Raw genomic sequence first — 23360 nt, forward strand, 5'->3', positions numbered from 1 at the left:
CATGGGTGTGTTTGTGTTTGTGTGTGTGTGTGTGTGTGTGTTTGCGTTAGTATGTTTTCCTGAGTGTGTGTTTGTGTAAGTGTGCATATGTGTTGTATATGTGTGTGTTTGTGAGTCTTGTTTATTGTATGTGTGTGTGTTTGTGTGAGTATGTGTGTTTATTTGCGTTAGTGTGTGTATTTGTGTTTGCATAAGTGTGTGTTTGATGTGTCGTGCTTGTGAGTGTGTGCATGGGTTTATCTGTACGCGTGTTTGCGTGAGCGTGCATGTATGTTTTTGTTTGTGTGTGTGTGTGTTGTGTATGCATTTGTGTGTGTTAGCATGATTATGTGTTGGGATTAAGTGTGTGTGTGTGTGCGCGTTGGCACTTGCTCCAATTTTACATGATCACCACTTCAAAGTGGGCACATCGTGCGTCATTATTCTTACACTATTAAACACACACACAAACAAACACACACACACACTGAAGTAAGATGCTTTAAACACTTTAATTTTAAAAAGCACCAAAATCACAAAAATATCTGACGTACAACTCACGCTCTATATAAACACAGCGCACATTATAAACACAATATCAGTTCATTGCACATGTCATTATTACTGGCAGGTAGACATCTGAGTCTAATTTAAACTAAACAAATGTGCACAACACTAATAATATTGGCTAGAATGGAGCTCATACATCATACAGTGACCCCAAAGGTAGGAAAATTCAAATGTCATTGCAATAAAACGCTGCTGATTTTATTATTGTAGAGCATCATTCATTCATTCATTTTCTGTTCGGCTTAGTCCCTTTATTAATCAGGGGTCGCAATGGCGGAATGAACCGCCAACTTATCCAGCATATGTTTGATGCAGCTGATACCCTTCCAGCTGCAACCCATCACTGGGAAACATCCATACATCGTTCATACACATACACAATGGACAATTTAGTTTACCCAATTCACCTGTACCACATGTTTTCAGACTTGTGGGGGAAACCGGAGCACCCGAAGGAAGCCCATGCGAATGCGGTGAGAACATGCAAACTCCACATGGTAATGGCAACTGACCCAGCCAGAGCTCGAACCAGCGACCTTCTTGCTGTGAGGCGACTGTGCTGCACTGTAGAGTATTATTAAAGCATTAATGTCTATTAAATATATTTTGTGAATATCTGGCTTTCATTTCTAATGTTTTCCAACTTTAAAGTCGTGATTTTGTTGCACTTTTACTCGTTCTTAATCATGTCGAATATTATATATATTTAATGAAATATACACAGTGCTCAGCATATCTGAGTACACCCCTCATTTTTAATAGGAAGCTCTACAATATTATATTTGTGCATATACATTAGATTAGTCAGTTCTGAAGCCATATCTGGAGCTCATCTTACAAAATAACTCACGATATAAAATCCCAAAACTAGTACAGGCAAACTGATATGTTATAGAAAAATATTAAATACAAATTTTGAAAAAAGAGAAAAATCAAGAGAAGCAAAAAATTAAGAAATTTTGTAGGTTGTAATATTTTTTGTAATATTTTGCTGGAATTTAATTGTTTTATCTTTCAATTTCTAAATATGTCTGGTGACTAAAATATTATTCTAATAAATATATCTGTTTAAGAAATCTGTCTACAAATACATTGCCTATATTCACTGAGAAATGGATCAAAATATTCATTTTCAAAATGGGGTGTTCTCAATTATGCTGAGCACTGTATATATTATTATTATATTAAATATGTTAACATTTATTTGGTTTTCATTTCTTACTATTGTTTTTACTTTAATGTGTTGCACTTTAATTAGTTCCTATTTTTTTTTAACATAATATATTATCATATATAGTGCTGGGTAAAAATTAATCGCGATTAATCACACCTAAAATGAAAAGTCTGTCTTGACAATTTAAGTGTACTATATATGTTTTATATATAATAACACTATCTGACAAAAGTCTTGCTGTCTAAGTTTTAAGAACAGCAAATAATGACTTGTATTTGATCATTTGGTTTCAGAAGTGGCTCATATGAAAAGCAAAGGCCTCTAGATTACACTTATTTTAGCAAAATAAAATATGATCATGCCTATATTTAATTAGGACAGTAAGGTCTGACTTTGCTTGGACAAAAATCTTGTCTCTTAACAGAAGTAATGTCCAGTATAGAATATAAAGTCCTGCTGCAGTGGAGACAGAATGAATATTGTGTCTGACTCCATCATGAGCTTGGAGGACTGCATCCATACATCTCTGCACTGACTCAAATCACTGATTAATAAAGTCATCTGGAATGGCAAAGAAAGCGTTCCTGCAGGACTCCCAGAGTTCATCAAGATTCTTTGGTTCATCTATGCCTCCTCCTTTATCTTACCCCAGACATGCTCAAGAATGTTCATATCTAGTGACTGGGCTGACCAATCCTGGAGCACCTTGACCTTCTTTGCTTTTAGGAGCTTTGATGTGGATGATGAAGTATGAGCAGAAGCGTTATCTTGCTGAAGGATTTGTCCTCTCCTCTGTGTAATGTAATGGGCAGCACAAATGTCTTGATACCTCAGGCTGTTGATGTTGATCATCCACTCTGCAGATCTCTCACACTCCCCCATACTGAATGTAACCTCAAACCATGATTTCTCCTTCACCAAACTTGACTGATTTCTTGAGAATCTTGGGTTCATGCAAGTTCCAGTAGGTCTTCTGCAGTATTTGTGATGGTTGGGATGCAGATCAACAGATGATTCAACAGAAAAATCAACCTTTTACCACTTTTCCAAATGATCAACTAAAAGTCAAGTTAATATTTGTTGCTCTTACAACTGGGATCAATGACAAGACTTTTATCAGGTAGTATAAACACATGCATGCATATATTTTTGAAAATGTATATCTTTAGATATTATATATGTATACTTTTTAAAATATTTTACAAAGGATGTTTAACAGAGCAAGGGAATTTTCACAGTATGTCTGTTAATATTTTTTCTCCTGGAGAAAGTCTTATTTGTTTTATTTCAGCTAGAATAAAAGCAGTTTTAAATTTTTTAAACATAATTTTAGGGACAAAATTATTATATTTTTTTCTCAATGGTCTACAGAACAAACCATCTTTAAACAATAACTTGCCTAATTCCCCTAACCTGCCTAGTTAACCAAGTTAATCTAGTTAAGCGTTTAAATGTCATTTTAAGCTGTATAGAAGTGTCTTGAAAATATCTAGTCAAATATTATTTACTGTCATTATGGCAAAGATAAAACAAATCAGTTATTAGAGCTGAGTTATTAAAACTATTATGTTTAGAAATGTGTCAATAAAATCTTCTCTCCATTAAACAGAAATTGGGGAAAAAATAAATAAGCGGTCTAATAATTCAAGGGGGCTTCAACTGTATATATATAACTGTATATACACCCACATATGTCAAACTTTTCATTTTTATTTTGGATGCCCTTAATTGAAATGAATCTTTGCAGCACTAAATATATATAAAATAAAACAGTTGATATAAAACACATACTTTTACATTATATTAGTTAACATTTAAAGTAAATTACAATAACTGAATCCTTTGCTCTTGCAGTGGCTTTAAGTGTCTTATTTTGTGCATGTTTCTTTAAAATGAACGCTACTGGGTTTGACATTTTGTTTTCTAAAGCAATGACATTCGTGCATACGTTTTGCGGCCACTGTACAGAATTAGAACTGGGTTCGCAATCCTCATTAATGCAAAACACTGTAAGGCAATAAACATGAAACACAAGTCGCACACCTCCATTAAAACTATAAGAACCTGAATCTCCTAAGCACAAAGCTAATCTGTAAACATGATCTCAAAGGTTTTATTTTTCTGCTGACATCAGCGCCCTCTAGTGTCTGATCTACAACAGCACACATTTCACATTCTCATCATCAGGATCTCTTTCTGACCCTACAGGTAAATTGAGCATGTAAAATTAAAGGGATAGTTCAATCAAAAATAGAAATTTAGTCACTATTTATTCACTTTCGAGTGGTTATAAACCTTTATGAGTTTCTGTATTCTGTTAAACACTAAAGCAGATATATATAGAGAGCTGGATACCATCTTTGACTTCCATGGTAAGAATTACTATGGAAGTCAATGGTTACTGGTTTTCAGCATTTTTCAAAATATCTTCTTTAGTGTTTAACAGAAGAAAGAAAGTCATAAACATTTGAAGCGTGAGCAAATGATGACAGCTTTTTCCTTTTTGGGTGAACTATCTCTTTATTTGACAATATTTTATTTAAAATTATTCGCCCTACTGTGAATATCTAAAACATATCTAGTCAAATATTATGTGCTGTCATCATGGCAAAGATAAAAAATATCAGGTCTTAGAAATGAGTTATTAAAACTATAATGTTTAGAAATGTGTTGAAGAAAATCTTCTCTCCTTTAAATAGAAACTGGGAAACACATACAGGGGGCTAATAATTCTGACCTTAACTGTATGTATTTATATGCAGTGTTTAGACTAATGTATCACTAATATTGAATTTGAAGTTATAGCTTATTTGTGCCTACATTAGCTTATATCACTCGTTGTAATCCATGGCTTTAAATCTTCTTTAGTAAATGATCTAGTTCTCCGTCTGACCGGTTTAATCTAGTTGAGTTCTGGTGTGTCTGTGGTGGAGCGGCAGCGGCGCTTCTGTCCAGGCGGAGCTTCAGGTACGTGAGCCAGTGGATCCGGACGAATCAAAAACCTGCAGAAGATAATGAGTGAAGTTTAGATTGTAATTCTTGGCATGGAAATATCTGTGTGTGCACCGTAAAACAATCTCTTTTAGTTGAATTAACTCATCTTTGCTAGTCATCTCAACTTTGCCTAATTATAATAATTAACCTAATTAAGCCTTTAAATGTCACCTTACGCTGAATACTAGCACTGAAACATATCTAGGCAAATACGTTAGATTTAATATGTTATTATTAAGCTTATTTATTATAAAATATATGGTATATCTAGCTGTCGAAAAAGCCAGATCCCATGAGTTCAATGCTATGAGATTGGTTTACCTAATATTTAGGGGCAAAATTACTAATAAAATTAATAGATAACTTAAAAAGAATCCACATTGGATTTACTGATATTATTACATAAATCTTATTCTTATTTGTTTCATTTTTGTTCAACTAACAAGAATTAACCACAAAGTTTATTAGCTCAATTATGTTAAAAGTATGAAATCCAAACGAAGGGAAACTTTATATGCAATCAGAGTACATGCATCCTATTCGCTAGGCCTAAATCTTTGTTGGAGTGAAGTATCCTGCAAAATATAAAGTAAAATCTGATGTTCTGTCGTCATCATGGGAAAAACAAAAGAAATTAGTTAATAAAAAATATTGTTTGAAAATGTGTTGAAATTAATCTGATCTCCGTTAAACAACACTGAATTATTTGAAAATGAATAAAAATAATTTTATTTTCTCCTTCTATGTAAACCTGACACGCAATAAATGTGACCAAATGTCCTCATAAAAACAATTAAACCTAAAAAGGCCTACAGTTTAAGCACTTAAGTGATGGTCTTCTTGCACAGATGCAACAAGGGACAAATGTTTGATTTTGAGGAATAGTTTAGGCAAAATGTACACCCACTGGCCACTTTATCAGGTACTCTCCAACTGCCAGATAAAGCAAATTTCTAATCCGCCAATCACATGGCAACAACTCGATGCATTTTTGCATGTAGACATGGTCAAGACGATTTGCTGTAGTTCAAACCGAACATCAGAATGGGAAGGAAAGGGGATTTAAGTCACTTTGAACATGGCAACCCAGACGGGCTGGTTTGAGTATTTCAGAAACTGCTGATCTACTGGAATTTTCATGCACAACCATCTCTAGGGTTTACAGAAAGTGGTCTGAATAAGAGAAAATATCCAGTGAGCGACAGTTCTGTGGGGACAAATGCCTTGTTGATGCCAGAGGTCAGAGGAGAATGGCCAGACTGGTTCCAGCTAATAGAAAGGCAACAGTAACTCAAATAAGCACTCGTTACAACCGAGGTCTGCAGAAGAGCATCTCTGAACACACAACACGTCCAACCTTGAGGCAGATGGGTTACAGCAGCAGAAGACCCACCGGGTGCCGCTCCTGTCAGCTAAGAATAGGAAACTGAGGCTACAATTCACACAGGCTCACCAAAATTGGAGGATAGAAGATTGAAAAAACGTTGCCTCATCTGATGAGTCTTGATTTCTGCAGTCATATTCGAATGGTAAGGTCAGAATTTGGCATCAACAATATGAAAGCATACTGGTGTGGGGGATGTTTTCTTGGCACACTTTGGGCTTACTAGTATCAATTGATCATTGTGTCATTGCCACAGCCTATCTGAGTATTGTTATTGACCATGTCCATCTCTTTATGACCACAGTGTACTCATCTTCTGATGGCCACTTCCAGCAGGTTAACGCACTCATGTCATAAAGCGTAAATCATCTCAGACTGGTTTCTTGAAGATAACAATGAGTTCACTGTACTCAAATGGCCTCCACAGTCACCAGATCTCAATCCAATAGAGCACCTTTGGGATGTGGTGGAACGGGAGATTCACATCATGGATGTGCAGCCGACAAATCTGCAGCAACTGTGATGCTATCATGTCAATATGGAGCAAAATCTCTGAGGAATATTTCCAGCACCTTGTTGAATCTACGCCATGAAGGATTAAAGCAGTTCTGAAGGCAAAAGTGCGTCCCAACCTGGTACTAGTAAGGTGTACCTAATAAAGTGGCCAGTGAGTGTACACTTCCAGATAATATATTCACTCCCAGGCCATCCATATGATTTTTTTTAGTAACGAAACTGTGGTTCTTGGTTGATTCATAGTCATGCTGACAATTTGAGAGTAAAAAAAAACACATACAGGAAATAAAACATTTATGTTTGTGACTCTAGAATGTCTCCACCGAGCAATTTTGATTTTAAAAGAGATCTAATACACATCCAAACACAGACATCTTTGCTAAAACAAGGCAAAATTTGAGCTGTGAGTCAGAACATTTAAAAAACATCTAACAATAGTCTAAAACAGATAAGAAGAGTCATGAATAATAAGTGAATTACCACACATTTGAAGTCTGTCTATTCATTATTTTTAATACTATTCTTAGGAATAAAAGCCCAAATTTAGCATTATTTTAACTATGACATCTATGTTTGGATGTCTAATAAATGTCTTTTAAACACAAAATCTTGTATTTCTTAAAATCGATTAATATTATCTATTATAATATACTTACGCCTTACAATTCATTTTAAATATGATGCAGCTCATAAGAATATATGCACATGAGTGTATTTGTGTGTTTTGTGTCAGAATGCTTTACATACACGACATCATTGAGCTGCAGCAGTGTGTCGGGGGCGGGGTTTATGAGCACATATGAGATGGAGTTCTGCTGGTCATTCAACTCATCTGCAACAGAGATTGGTGGAAACACCTGTCACTCAAGCAGCATGGGCGTGGCTAAAGTTCCACAGGAAAAGGTGAAGAGCAAGTAGAAATGAAAGTTAATGCCACAATGTAAGACACTGCAAATTGTTATGTGCTATGTTGCATGAGTTAGAGGTCAAACTTAAGGATGTGCTTTTACACATAGGAAGGAATAAGGGATTTAAATCCTCACGGAGTATGAATATGGCTTGCATGAGTTTAAAGGGGACCTATTATGCCACTTTTTCCAAGATGTAAAATAAGATTTGATGTACCTAGAGTGTTTATGTGAAGTTTCAGCTCAAATTAACACACAAATAATGTTTTATAACTCTCTGAAACTGCCCTTTTTTAGGCTTTTATGATAACTGTGCTGCGTGAATGACTGTCACTTTAAATTCAAATGAGATTGTGCTCTTTTCAAAAGAGGGCAGGGCTACACATGCCAATGTGTCAGTATAGTGGCAGATTTAAAATTCAATCTAACAATCTATGCTAATGAGGGAAAGATGGGGACTAGTAGGCGGGGCTTTCCCCTTCTGATGACACGTACAAATGGAGAATGTCAATCAAAGTGTTTTTCTTATCAAGTGTGATTATAAAAGATAGAATTAATTCATTTTTACCATTAGAGACTGGTGATATTCACACACTATTGTCGCACAACAGTCTTTAAACCCCCTATAAAAGTGGTTTTTGCAAAATAGGTCCCCTAAATTAAATAGAGCAAAGGATGACTTTTACCTTGCAAATAGCCCAAATTAACCCGATTCATCACATCACTGGCTGTTAAATTTGTGACATCTTCTAAACCAATGGAAAAAAGTGCAACACAGAAAACAAAGTATTTTTTTAGTCAAAGTTCAAGTCTGGAAACATCATTAATGACATTGTTTTTTCCATAACTATAAATGTAACCACTTATTCAGGATTCCACATAAATTTGTGTGTGCAATAAGTTTTATTTCCCTAATCTCACACAGTCAAGTGAAATATGATATGAGAGAAAAGTAGGACAGGGCTTTATTTTATCCATCAGGAATTTGCAAAAGGAGAGGGTCATGGTGGTTACAGCCTTTTTATCATGCAAAAAATAAACATTTTGAATTGGATAGATCCTCCAGTTTGCTATGTTAGATTAAAAAAGTTCACCCCAAAAAATATTTGATTATAATTTACTCCAACTTTACTTGTTCCAGACTTTTTATAAGTTTCTTTCTTCTTTTGAACACTAATAAAGGTGTTTAGAAAAACACTAGTAACCACTAACATAGTATTTGTTTTCCCGATTAAAGTTTCCCTTATTAAAGTCAATGGTTACAGATTTCCAGCATTTTTCAATTTTTATCTTCTTTTGTGTTCAACCGAAGGAAGAAACTCGTATAGGTTTGAAAGGAACCATTTAAAGTGAGTAAATAGCATAGACTGTAAATAATATGGACGCAGTATCAGTGACGTCACACATAAGTTTCTGAAGAGCGCAAATGACGCTAACAGTGGGCGTGGCCTACAGTTGCCATTTTGTGTTAGTGACGGAGCATTAGCGGAGCTATGGATGCCTGCTAATCAGTGGCGGTTCTAGACCAGAGCAGGGGGGGGGGGGGGGGGGGTTTGGCGGGCAGGGGCCACTTGTACTTTTAGGGGGCACACTTTAACATACATCACAAACTACTTAAACAATTATTAGAAATCATTTTTTTCATGCATAACTCTGTAGTCTAGTTAAGCTAGTTAAATAACTTAAACTCAAAATAATCTTTCATGTTAATTTATTTGACAAGTAAATTTGTATTGTAGGGTAACACGTTTTCTAACATTCAAGTACATCAAGGATTTGTATTTTTGCACATGTAAACTTTACCAGATACAGTTCAAGTCAATTTTTTTGCCCTCACATTAATTTAAAATGATGTTTTCCAAGTGATCTCTAACAAACCAAGGAAATGTTCACAGTTTATTCTAAAAAACAAAAATTATTCAGTCATTATAAGGAGTCATTATAAGTTTTTTTTCTTACAGCTTGTCTTGAATAAAAGCAGTTAAAAAAAAAATGAAATAAAAAATAAAAAATTAAGGTCAGTATTATTAGCCTTCTTAAGAAATATTTACTGTGTATTTTTGATTGTCTACACAACAAACCAGTCATACAGTTAAGTCACTTTAATGTGAATACAACTGTCATTCAAAATAACTAGTCAAATATTATGCACTGTCACCATGGGAAAGACAAAAAAAGTAGCTAGTTATTAGAATAGTTAAACAATTATATTTAAAAATGTGTTGTAAAAAATCCTGTGTTTGAAGACTCGTGCTTTATGTCAGGACTGAAAAAAAAAAAAAATGAAGGCAAAACTAAACGTTGAATATTACTTTTACACAAACGTAACTGAAACTGAAGTTTTATCAACGCGTTACATCCGTTCTCTGGTACTTGCAGACTGTTTGTAAATTCAAGACTGCATTTATTAGCTTAAAATTATGTACACTCAATTTCTGATTAGTAATAGCCTCTGCATAGCCGAGGACTTCCTATATTTAAAGTCTAATATATTCAACAGCGGACGTTTTGATAGTTTTTCACAACATGAACAAGACTGAAGTTAAATTTTTCTTATTACCTGTGTCAATGTGGGGCTTAATTTCTGATGAATGCGGCAAACTGATGCGCGCAGCACCGTCACTGACAAAAGTCAAGGGAAAGCAGAGAGAGGGGGAATGTACGTGACACAGAGAGCATGCGAGAGAGGCCTCAGTCATATCGCAGTCTGCTGCCAATGGCTGATCTCGCTTCTCAGTGGCGTTTTAGTTTTGACACAAACATAAGCCACCAAATTTAGGAGGGCCAAGGGGGGGTAGTGGGGGTAGGATGGGTCAAAGCTTGTTGACAAGGGGGCACCGGCCCCCCCTGGCCCTCCTAGAACCGCCACTGCAGCTAATATTTTGCTTAGATGGGTTTTTTTTGGGGATGAAACTTTTAATACTTCATTACCTGTGACTCGCTTGTGTTTTGACCACATGTACTTGGTTGTGTACTCTATTAATAAAGCGTTAAGTCTTTTAAAAACAGTGCTGTAATACATTGAGCCTCTAAGTATTGTTCTAATGACATTTTTCTACATGAGGAAAACGCAAATTACTTGCAAATACTTTACAAATATAGTCTGTGTTAGTGAATGCAAGGCTATTTATAAAATTTCAATAATAAGACTTTCATTCACTTTGGAAAAGGAGGTCACTTGAATGGTTTGTGAGCACAATAAAGTGCACACAGCATGCCATATTATCTGATAACTGTAAGAAATAATTCCAAAAGGCAATTGACTGTGTGAAGCAAAATAAAACAAAACCAAAAAACAATATATATGCCGAGCTCAGCGGCTAATCAGCCGGAATAAGCTGTGACATGATGGTGACCGGCGAGAACTAGCTGTCACTCAAGTGGCCATGCCCTTATTTATGCAGACCTAATATAACTCAACATAATTGAGTAATAATAAATGATGAGTTATGAAAGAATTCACCCCCTCACAGTTGTCATGAAGGGTAATATTAGCCATATACACCAAAACCATCTGTTGTACCCGGCTGTAAACATGTTTTTATCAGCTGTTAAAATGGCCATTTAGCATAGCACTCAGTGAACTTCTAGAGCCCCCAAAGGCCAGTCCATGAATTGCAATTTCAGTTACTTCCGTAATAACTTCACGAGGGAGAACGGGATGTTGCCGCTTAGTAAATAGTGAGTACATTTCATATTTGGTGAACTATCCCTTTAAAAATAAATAAATTATGCTAATATAATATTAATGAGGAAAGAAGCGTGGCTTACTGTATCCGCCAGTGTGCAGGCCTAAATGCTGCATGCGGTTTCTGACCAGTTCAGTGAGCTCCTCCCGCTCAGAGCGCCGTAACACACCCAGACGCTGCTGGATGGAGCTGAGGGAGGAGTCGCTCCGCTTTACACTCCGCCTACTGAGACGTCTTGTCCAATGCATGCTCTTCTTTCTCAGCAGTGGGTGATCTGATTGGTCGCTGCTTGAGGAGCTCCGGGTGAGGATCTTTGACTCCTCGCCTTTCTCTCTAGTGTCGTTTAAACCGTCTATGCTGACTGAGCTTTGAAGCTGAAGGCAGTGGTAACCATGGAAACACACACAACAATTGAAAATATGAAATACGTCATCTATACACTATACAATATATATATTTAGATGTATTCTGCTTTAACATTATTTCTGTAATATTATCGATACGCAAATGTATAGATGATACAATGCAGTTTGTAAAGTAATATTTTCTTGGTTTCCTTGCAGATATATGAGACACACTAACTTTAAGTTTGATTTGTATTGTAAAACTTTAACAAAAGTTTCATGCATTTAGCTTATGTACTATACTTAAAAAAACATGCATATATTCACTTATTTATTTATTTACTTATTTATTTTATTACAAAATTCCACACAAAAACTGCAAAACCAATTCAGCAGAAGGATGGACAGACAGTCTGATAGATAGATAAATAAATGGATGAGCAGACAGACAGACAGACAGACAGACAGACAGACAGACAGACAGACAGACAGACAGACAGACAGACAGACAGACAGACAGACAGATAGATAGATAGATAGATAGATAGATAGATAGATAGATAGATAGATAGATAGATAGATAGATAGATAGATAGAGACAGACAGATAGATAGACAGACAGACAGACAGACAGACAGACAGACAGAAAAACAGATAGATAGATAGATAGATAGATAGATAGATAGATAGATAGATAGATAGATAGATAGATAGATAGATAGATAGATAGATAGATAGATAGATAGATAGATAGATAGATAGATAGACAGACAGACAGACAGACACAGACTGATAGACAGATACACAGATAGATAGACAGACAGACACAGACTGATAGACAGATACACAGACAGACACATAGATACACAAACAGACAGACAGACAGACAGACAGACAGACAGACAGACAGACAGACAGACAGACAGATAGATAGATAGATAGATAGATAGATAGATAGATAGATAGATAGATAGATAGATAGATAGATAGATAGATAGATAGATAGATAGATAGATAGATAGATAGATAGATAGATAGATAGATAGATAGACTGATAGACAGACAGACAGACAGACAGACAGACAGATAGATAGATAGATAGATAGATAGACAGACAGACAGACAGACAGACAGACAGACAGGCAGACTGACAGACAGACTGATAGACAGATACACAGACAGACACATAGATAGACAAACAGACAGACAGACAGACAGACAGACATGTACCTCAGGTGGTGCGTGTGATTCTGTGCGGTAGATTCCGATGGGAATCTCTGAACTGGATGAGCAGAACTTCTGGAAGAGTCTCCCGTATGTGCGGATCCAGAGATCAGCCTCACATATGTGCATCTACACACATTAATATATTCTTAACAAAGGTGAATAAATACAATATAAATGTAATTGCTAATTATTTGTTCATAATACATTATCTAAGGAAGGCATGTCCACACCCGGTCCTGGAGGGCCGGTGTCCTGGAAAGTTTAGCTTTAACCCTAATCAAACACACCTGAACCAGCTAATCAAGCGCTTACTAGATATACTAGAAACTTCCTGGCAGGTGTGTTGAAGCAAGTTGGAGATAAACTCAGCAGGACACTTGGAGGTAAACTCAGCAGGACACTGGCCCTCCAGGACCGAGTTTGGGCACCCCTGATCTAAGGGAACCTTATTGTAAAGTGTTACTAATATCCCATTGCAGTGAAAAATAAAGCTGCAATAATAATCAGAATGTATTTTTTTTTCTTAATGCTGCAGCCCTAGTCAAAAAGACGTTTTAGAATAACTGTACTTGTCAATGGTTCAACCTATATAGTGCACCATTGGGAAACACAATTGCCTCAAGGAAGTAGTCATCGGGTCTGCAGAAAATAAAAAACACTCACAGCACACAGGTATCCAGATCCAGGTGTGGTGTCCAATCCCAGCAGTAATCTGGCTATGGGGATCATGTAGTCCTTCACAAAACACTCACACACAAAACAAAACACAAAGTAATCATAACATAAATCACAAAGCTGTTTTCAACACTGATGATAATGTTGCTGTTTTTTTCTTGAGCAGCAAATAAGCATATTAGAAAACTTTATGATAGATCATGTGACCCTGAAGACTGTAACAATAATGACGTAACAATACAGAAGATTCAGCCTTGCAGAACAGAAATAAATGAGGTTTGAGGTTATTATAATTAGTAAAAATATTCCAGAAAGCTTTTACTGCAATTTGCTAAAATAAGTGTTATATGTTAAATAAGTCAACATCAATAATATACAAACAAACATATTTGGATTTTTGGAAATATCATAATATGTTTGCAGATATGTAAGAAACATGCTAAGTGAACATTCTTGTTTATCTGAAAAACATTGCAGAAGTCAGATATTCTGCTTTCAGGATGTGTGTTCTGTGCTGGAGTGCCTGTCTTTGCTTTGGTCTCTATTTACAGCCCACTGCCAATTTATCCAATTTTAGTTCAGCACTGCAGGTTGCAGAGGTTAAGAACTTGAGTCACATGACTTGAGTCAAGACTTAAGTGGAAAAATTTTGACTTGAGACTTGCTTGACAAATATTCATTCATTCATTTTCTTGTCGGCTTGGTAACTTTATTAATCTGGGGTCATCACAGCGGAATGAACCGCCAACTTATCCAGCACGTTTTTATGCAGCGGATGCCCTTCCAGCCGCAACTCATCTCTGGGAAACATCCACAAACAATCATTCACACACACTCATACACTATGAACAATTTAGCCTACCCAATTCACCTGTACCACATGTCTTTGGACTGTGGGGGAAACCGGAGCATCCGGAGGAAACCCACACGAACGCAGGGAGAACATGCAAACTCCACACAGAAACATCAGCTGAGCCGAGGATCGAACCAGCGACCCAGCGACCTTCAGTGAGGCAACAGCACTACCTACTGCGCCACTGCTTTACCCCTGCTTGACAAATATATATATAAAAAAGACTTGACTTGTGACTCGAGACTAGACTTGAATTTGTTATTTCGATTGGAGATGCGCTGCTATAGTCCTCAACTACTGTATTTTAATCTAAAAGTTCAGGTAAATCATCAAGGGTGAATGACTTGACAGTTCATCCAAGCTATTACTTGACTTGCTTGAAATAAGTAAAGACTTGACTTGCTTTAGTCTCACATGAATTGACTTGACATGCTTGAGACTTGAAGGTTAAGACTTGACATATGTGGACATGGCCTTACTCCCACCTCTGCTGGATTGTCCTGGAGAAAATTCCTTTAATTCAATTAAAAAGATATTTAAGTTAATTTAATTCTTGAAGACTTCCTCAATACAGTGGGAGAAATAAATATTGAACATGTCAGCATTTTTATCAGAAAACATATTTTTAAAGGTGCCGTTCACCTGATGTTGGTAACAACCAAAAAAATCCATAAATGCAAAGAAAACTAATTAGTTTACAAATGAAGTTCTGTGTAATAAAATGAAATGACAGGGAAAAAGTATTGAACACATGAAGGAAGGGAGGCGTATAAAAGCAGTGAAAGCCCAGACAGCAGCCGAAATCTCTCAGCAGTTGTTCAACAACCCTCTGCCCTTCTATGAGAGGCGTTTTTAAGCTGCCGTCTACAAACAAGCCTTTTATATAAACTATTAAATACAATTCATGACTTTTTCCTTGTTTCTGTGCATTGCTATTACACATAACTCAAATTTTGTTTTATTTTTGTTTGTATTGTTTGGGTTTTTATTAAAATATGGTTTAATTCCATGTCAACAGCTCCTTTAGAAATATTATTTCCAGGAAAAAACATGACGTGTTCAATATTTATTTCCCCTACTGTATATACAGGCACAGCTGAATATGTGACCACCAGAAAACAGCAGCAGCCTCCGAAAAGATAATTATTTTTATTTGCAAACATTACAAATTTACAAAAGTAAATATTAGTTGATCAGCTTATATCAAGATTGTGTCGTCAAATCTGACAACATGTGTATGGGTCAAGTTGGAAGAGGAATAACTGGGTGTCATGGTTCGGTGAGGGGAAAAAGGATCGAGGACCCAAATGCAGAGTGAATGGTTATTTATCATAATAAAATAAAATCAAAGGCAAAATAAACAACCCCGAGGTGGAAAAACATAAGTAATACAAAATGGTAAACAAACTTGGCTGGGCTGGCAATACAGGACTGGAGCACGAACACTAGATGATATAGACGAACTGGCACAGGACAGCAGACATGAGGGGAATATAAACAGAAGTAAATTAACTCACAAACAGATGAACACAATTAACTAATAATGGGTTAACAAGGAGGGTGGGACTAGACAATAGATGGGAGAGCACATGACACAAAGAGACAACACAGGCCATGCGCTCACATAAACACGCAGCCAATGAAAGAACTCATTAACTGTGTGTTCATGACAACATAAACCACGTGCAAAACACAACACCAATAGAAGACTGATCGCAAGACACGAGTACACGAAGAATGAAAGCACTCATCGTGCACTTACACACGCAGCGTGCATGTTTCATCCCAGCGCCGACAGAAACCGAAACCAACTGGACTGAGACGCTGGGAATAAAACACCACGCTGCAGACAGACTAACGTGAACACCCGGACGAGAGAGCGCACCTGCAAACACGCAAAGGCCTCACGCGTCCACATCAAGCAGGGACGCGCACAGTCCATGCGTGTTCACAAATGACGCTCATATAGAGACACACACACACACGACAAAACAAGTGACTAGACAGAGCTAGTGTCTGGACTCTGCCACCAAAACAAGAATTTACAAGACCAGAGTGGCAGAACCCTGACACTGGGCGAATAAAAAAACCCTGTCCAATATTTTGAATTTGGACTGCAATACCTAGATGTTAATCCTACATGCTGCACCTTTAAAGACACGCATTTACCTGGTACAGGAGTGTGTCCAGCATGCTGATACTGAAGACTCGGCCAGCAGCAAAGGGAAGGCGAAACATGAAGGCCAGATTTGAGCCTTTGTCACGTTCCTTCTGTTGATCGAACACACATTTGGCAATATTCCAATTACAAAACTACATTTTTCAATCAGCATATGCAAACATTTTTTGTCTCACCTTCTCTAGTTTGGACAGGGCGAGCGAGTAGCAGTCCTTCGCTCTGAACTGCATGAATCTCATGTTGGACGGGTGAGTCAGTTCTGTGATTATACTGAGACTCGGAAACAACCTGGAGAGACGGTAAACCAGAGTATTGCAATATTATTTACATGTGTGCATTTGGCAGACAGCATTATCCAAAGGGACTTACATTGCATTCAAGTACAATGAATTATGAGTTCATAACACTTACACTCCATCTTACAAGGACTGAATAAGACAAACAATGTCTACCTGTGAATGTATGACAAATCATATTGCACTACTTGTTTTTTTCAACCTTAAATAGCTCCTTTGAACAACATCTTGCACAATATTGTTCTGTCTCATGTAAAAGTACTTGTATAGTCTGTCTTAGTTTATAGTTTAAGTATGTACAGTATGTATAGTTAAACCACCGTTCTCTGTTATGTTGATTATGTATATAGGTTTAGCTTTTACCATCCAGCGTTGTGTTCATATTTATGATTATGTTCATTTATATAGCACACATGTAGTGGAATGACAATGTTATGCTAATTATGTCACTGTTTATTAATGTAATCAAGTGGTTTTTCTCTCACCTGAACATGGTTTGCACATTGACGATGGTTTTAGCGTCAGCCATATAGTCTTCCTCTGCACTCATCGTGCTTTCTTTGTCAACAACCACTAGATTATCAGCATACAGAACGCCACACTGCAATAGGCTGTCCAAGCTGTCAAGCACATAAATATCCAATCAGATTTAAATTGGCTGCCAAAAATAGGGCTGCATGATTTATAGAATAAAAAAAATCACTGTATGACTTGAAAAATGCAAGAGCTATGATTTCTTCAAATAATATATGTGCAGAAAATTATTGTTATTCAATGTTATTGTGATTATTACTATTATAGTCATGAATACACTATTCAAATACAATGCAAATTGCAATACAGAAACATAAATAATATAAAAATCCCAATGTAATTTTAAGAATAGAATAGAAATAATATAAAATATGCAATAGAAATGTACAAATTCCATTGTAAATCAATATGAAAATACAATACAAAAAAAGCACTATAAATACTATTTCATATAAAAAATAAATAAAAATCCCATACAAAACGCAACACTGCAATAGGCTGTCCAAGCTGTCAATCACATAAAAATCCAAAATTGTATCTATAGATTATATAAATTAATATGCAATATATATAAATACAAAAAAAAAAGCACTATAAAAATATTCACATAAAAATATTTAAAAATCCCCATGCAATGCAATATAAAACATAGTGTAATATAGTCCTTTCTTTGTCCACCACCACTAGATGGCTGTCTGGCAACTGGCTGTCAAACATAGGGCTGCAAGATTAATAGAATATAGGAGGAATCACTATATGACTTGAGCTATGATTTTTATGATTTGAAATAACTGTCTTACTTTACAATGAAATATTACAAAAAAAAATAATTTTGTTTTACTCTATTCAATGTTGTTGTTATTTTATTATTATTATTATTATTATTATTATTATTATAGTCACACCTGCACTAATCAGATGAAATGCAAATTGCAATACAAAAATAATATAATATAAAAATAATATAAACAATATAAAAATTCTGATAAAATCTTAAATTGCAAGATAAATAGTAGAAAATATGCAATAGAAATGTACAAATTCCATTGAAATGCAATATAAAAATACCATTAATATTACAAAAAAGCACTATAAATACTATTCTATACATAAACTGTACAGAACACCAATAGACTGTCCAAGCTGACAATCACATAAACATCCAATCCAATACATCCAATCATGTACATATAAATTTGAACTGTATGTCAAATATAGGGCTGCATAATTAATAGAGTAAATCACTATATATGTATATAGATTATTCACTATATGACTTGAGCTCTGATTTATATGATTTAAAATAATATATGTGCAATTACACTTTAAATATTTTACCATGAAATATTACAAAATAATTATTTTTTAACCAAATATAATTTTAGTATAATATAAACATAATATAATTTTAATTGATGTTACTATTATTGTCATCATCATCATCATCATCATCATCATCATCATCATCATCATTATAACTAGACTATTCAAATGCAATGCAAATTGCTATATAAAAATACTAATTATATAAAACTCCAATGTAATCTTAAAATCCACTTAAAGAAAACCCAAATAAATATAATAATAATAATTATTATTATTATTATTATAAATATATATATACAGTTGAAGTCAGAATTATTAGTCCCCCTTTTAATTTATTTTCCTTCAAAAAATTTGGTCCAAATGATGTTTAACAGGAAGAAAATTTTCACAGTATGTCTGATAATATTTTTTCTTCTAGAGAAAGTCTTATTTGTTTTATTTTGGCTACAATAAAAGCAGTTTTTAATAAAAAAAAACCTTTTAGGGAAAAATTATTAGCCCTTTTAAGCTTTTTTTTTTTGATAGTGTACAGAACAAACCATCATTATACAATAACTTGTCTAATTACCCTAACCTGCCTAGTGAACCTTATTAACCTAGTTGAGCCTTTAAAAGTCACTTTAAGCTGTATAGAAGTGTCTTGAAAAATATCTAGTCAAATATTATTTACTGTCCTCATGGCAAAGATAAAATAAATCAGTTATTAGAAATGAGTTGTTAAAACTATTATGTTTAGAAATGTGCGGAAAAAATCTTCTCCCAGTTAAACAGAAATTAGGAAACAAAAATAAACAGGGGGGCTAATAATTATGACTTCAACTGTATGTATATATATATATATATATATATGTGTGTGTGTGTGTGTGTGTGTGTGTGTGTGTATATATATATATATATATATATATATATATATATATATATATATATATATATATATATATATATATATTCAATAGAAATATAAATAATATAAAAATCCCAATGACATGTCATTAAAAAATACAATAGAAAATAAACTCTTATATCATATAAACAATATAAAAGATAAAGAATGCAATAATAATCCAACCACAAAATATTGTATCCTTAAATTGTGCAATTGTGTAGCTTTACTTGTCAATGGTGCCACCCATATAATACACCATTGGGAAGCAGGATATGGCCTCAAGGAAGTGGTCATCGGGTCTGCAGAAGGCAGAGCACATTCAGAACACTTATTAAAACACACATGAGATGAATGTCTATAGGTCTCTGTGTGAGTGTGCACTTACAGGTTGTCTAACAGCAGGACTATAGGGTTGAGTTCTCTTCTGGGCCTGTAATAGGCTCTTAAAGGCACTATGAAGTTGTAAAGGCCGTTTCCAGCCGTCTCCGCAGAAACGATAATTAATTTATTTTTGAAGCCGTATGCTTTTGCGTCTTCAAAGGAAACATGCTCACAGCTCTACAACAGAAACAAGTATGATAATAATAGGAAAATGCTGAAATAATAATAATGATGAAGTGGTCCATTACAGCAGCACGGTGGCTCAGTGGTTAGCACTGGTGGTTTCCCACATAGCAAAATTTCTCTGGCCCAGATCTGGCCCACACAATCAGGTTTTGCTTGGCCCACATGCCGCAGGGAATTACGGTACATGACTGGACCAAATCTGGCTTCCAGACAAGGGCCAAACACGGACCATATCTGGGCCAAGTCTCAGCCAAGTTAATAACTTATAACTGGGCCTGAACTGGGCCAGATAGGTTGGTGTGTCACGATTGCAATGAAATTGATTAACCCATGGTGTGATGCGCTTTAGGCACACTATGGGCACGCTTTTTCTCAAAGTGACCTGATTGGTAGAATTTTTTTTCTTTACTCAAAAATGATTTTAGTGTATTTTAAATGTGGGTCAAGACTGGCCAAACTCAAATGGCCCACTTATCAAATTTTTAAATCTGGGCCAAATACTACATTTTTCATCTGGCCCAAATCTTGTGTGCCGCCTTAAAGACGGTGCCACCTCTGCCAAACCCGGGCCATGTTTGGCCCACATGCTGTATGCCAGTGCCGGATGAATGCCTGCTGTGCCAGCTTTATGCCAAATCTGGGCCAGAATTCTTTGCTACTAGGGTTGAGTCCCGGCTGGACCAGTTGGCATTTCTGTGTGGAGTTTGCATGTTCTCCCCGTGTTGGCGTGGGTTTTCTTCCGGGTGCTCCGGTTTCCCCCACAGTCTAAACACATGCACTATACGTAAATTGGATTAACTAAATTGGCCATAATGTAATGCCGAGTTCAGACTGCATGATTTTCAAAGTAGTCGTGTCACAGATGTTTTCTCACTGCATGACTATCTGGGCTAGTGTTTTGTCTCTGCTTTGTTTACACTGCAAGATGGATCGGCGACAGGGGCTTTCACACTGCAATGCTTTACAATAGGAAGAATCGCCGACAACTTTGTCCAAACTACGTCTCACAACCAAAAACATGTAGTATATCTTTTGTTATTAACTACATGACGAGAAAGAAGCCTTTAATGGGGCTGAAAATGTTCATATTTGCTCACCTGGGTTTGAAGGGAATTAGCAATTTCTCCTCAACTTTCTTTTTTAACTCTCTGTATGAAACGTCAAACAGACACAAGTGCTCCTGTCAAACCTCCACTAGTTTTTCCTCCATTTCTTGGGTCCAAATAAACCGAAAATAAGCGCTTTTAATTTTTCCCCCGGCCTCCCGCTGGCCAGCAGGTACACACACACACACACAAACAAGTGGATGCTGCTTGTCGGTGCCAGTGGTGTAGTGGCTAGTGCAACGACACATGCACGGTGACACATGGCAGTGACCTGAGATCGATTCCACCCTGCGGTCCTATGCCGCTCCTTCCCCTTACTCTGCTCCCCATGCTTTCCTGTCAATTCTCTACTGTCCTATCACAATAAAGATGAAAACCCCTAAAAAATAAAAAAAAATAAAAAAAAATAGATGCTGCTCTCTCATTGGCTGTAGGTGATCGGCGAAGTTATTTTCAGTCAAAACTCATTTCACAAAGCATGATTTGAATCGCCGACAGCTCCAGATATTTAGCATACCAAATTTCTCACAGGCATCGGCGACTCATCTGGGATGCTCTCAGATCATTGATAGTTCATACTGTGTGATGGTCACTCACCTGCACAAGCACCGATTTGCCTGTGATTTCAGGCATTTGTCGGTGATTTCTCGAAACCTGTTGGCCAGTCAAAATCGGGGCTAAAATCATGCAGATTGAACTAGGCATAGGAGTCTGTGTGGATGAGAGTTTGTATGGGTGTTTCCCAGTACTGGGTTGCAGCTGGAAGGGCATCCGCTGCGTAAAACATATGCTGGAATAGTTGGCGGTTCATTCCACTATGTCAACCCCTGGTATATAAGGGACTAAGCCGAAGGAAAATAAATGAATGCATGGTCCAATATAATGTGCATATTATATTGTGCAGGTATAATATTTAGATGTCTTGAGGATCACTGCTCACCTGGTCAAGCCGTAAACAGCAGAAAGGGGCTTTCTGAGGTAAAAGATGGCAAAGGGTCGGAGAGCTCCCAATATATGGAGAGTTCGGGGGATAACCTTTCACAAAACTGAGGAAAATAACATTAAAATACATGTTAACCCTTAAACAGGCATTAACCATACACTAAATCAGGGGTCTCAAACTCCCGGCCCGCGGGCCATTTGCGGCCCTCAGTGCAATATTTTGTGGCCCACACCGACCGCTGTACACTGACAGAATCAGCGGAGCGGGGAGAGAGAGCGCTCCCCGCTCCGCTGATTCTATCCGTACACAGCGGTCACTGGCATTCCCCGCCCGCTGTGTAAACAAAGGGGCGGGGATGCCGGTGACGTCACCACGCACCCCGCCCCTTTGTTAGACGCTGTGACGGGCGGGAAGTGTTAGGAGGGAACTCGCGCCGGCCAGAACCAAGGTAAGCAGTTCCCGCCCCTGCCTGCCACTTAGCTACCTATCTGCAGCCTGCCAGCTACCTAGCTACAGCCTGCATCTTATATATATTATAGGTAGATACAGACTGGTGCAGACTGATGTGACTGGAGTGGGGGTGTTTTATTTATACATATATGAGTACGCGCGCGACAACACAGCTGATCAGTACGCGCGCGATAACACAGCTGATCAGTACGCGCGCATCCACTCTGCAGATCTGCACCAATTTTTCTGATCTGCAATCAGATTTGTGAGAAGAAGCGCTGTCAAGTCTTTGGCAGCAAGACGTAGGCAAAAGATGCCATGTTCAGAAGAACTGTTCATAATCTTCACTCAATGTTCTATTAATGTTCAGGACACTTCATGTTCAGAAGAAATAATTAAAACTGTTAATAATGACATTTGAGGACTTTTTTTTGTGAAATCCCTTATGCGGCCCAGCCTCACCCAGACTTTGCCTCCTGCGGCCCCCAGGTAAATTGAGTTTGAGACCCCTGCACTAAATAAAAATGGTTAATTGTAAATTGTTGCAAACAACTCATATGTATGCTGGCTGAGAGCGCTAAATGCTGCATTTTAATAAAGCCCATGCAATTAAAAAAACACCAGAAAATAAAGAGACAATCTTCGTCAATTTGAGAGCACACACGCTGCAAATTCTTACAACACACACAACTTGAGAAACGCGCTGCAAATCAGTCACAACTCTTGCAAACATGCACGTAACACAATGGAAATGTTTCAA

At 36.7% G+C, this 23360-nt stretch overlaps 1 protein-coding gene across 2 annotated transcripts in view; it reads right to left on the reverse strand.

Moving 5' to 3' along the window:
- Positions 1-473: 473 nt before the first annotated feature.
- The window catches only part of kcnt1a (potassium sodium-activated channel subfamily T member 1a), a 59056-nt gene continuing 36169 nt past the window's right edge, over positions 474-23360 (reverse strand). Inside the window, 12 exon segments of one of the 2 annotated variants that reach the window (NM_001442788.1) lie at positions 474-4725; positions 7365-7449; positions 8212-8271; positions 11297-11588; positions 12789-12911; positions 13449-13532; positions 16483-16584; positions 16669-16780; positions 17274-17408; positions 19762-19833; positions 19920-20092; positions 22148-22253. In NM_001442788.1, coding sequence (NP_001429717.1) covers positions 4626-4725; positions 7365-7449; positions 8212-8271; positions 11297-11588; positions 12789-12911; positions 13449-13532; positions 16483-16584; positions 16669-16780; positions 17274-17408; positions 19762-19833; positions 19920-20092; positions 22148-22253 — 1444 coding nt within the window. In that variant the 3' untranslated portion in view covers positions 474-4625. 2 annotated transcript variants of the gene reach the window in all.

The sequence above is a fragment of the Danio rerio genome, chromosome 21 (genome assembly GCF_052040795.2).
Source record: "Danio rerio strain M-AB ecotype USA chromosome 21, GRCz13ab, whole genome shotgun sequence".
In the NCBI taxonomy this organism is placed as follows: domain Eukaryota; kingdom Metazoa; phylum Chordata; class Actinopteri; order Cypriniformes; family Danionidae; genus Danio; species Danio rerio.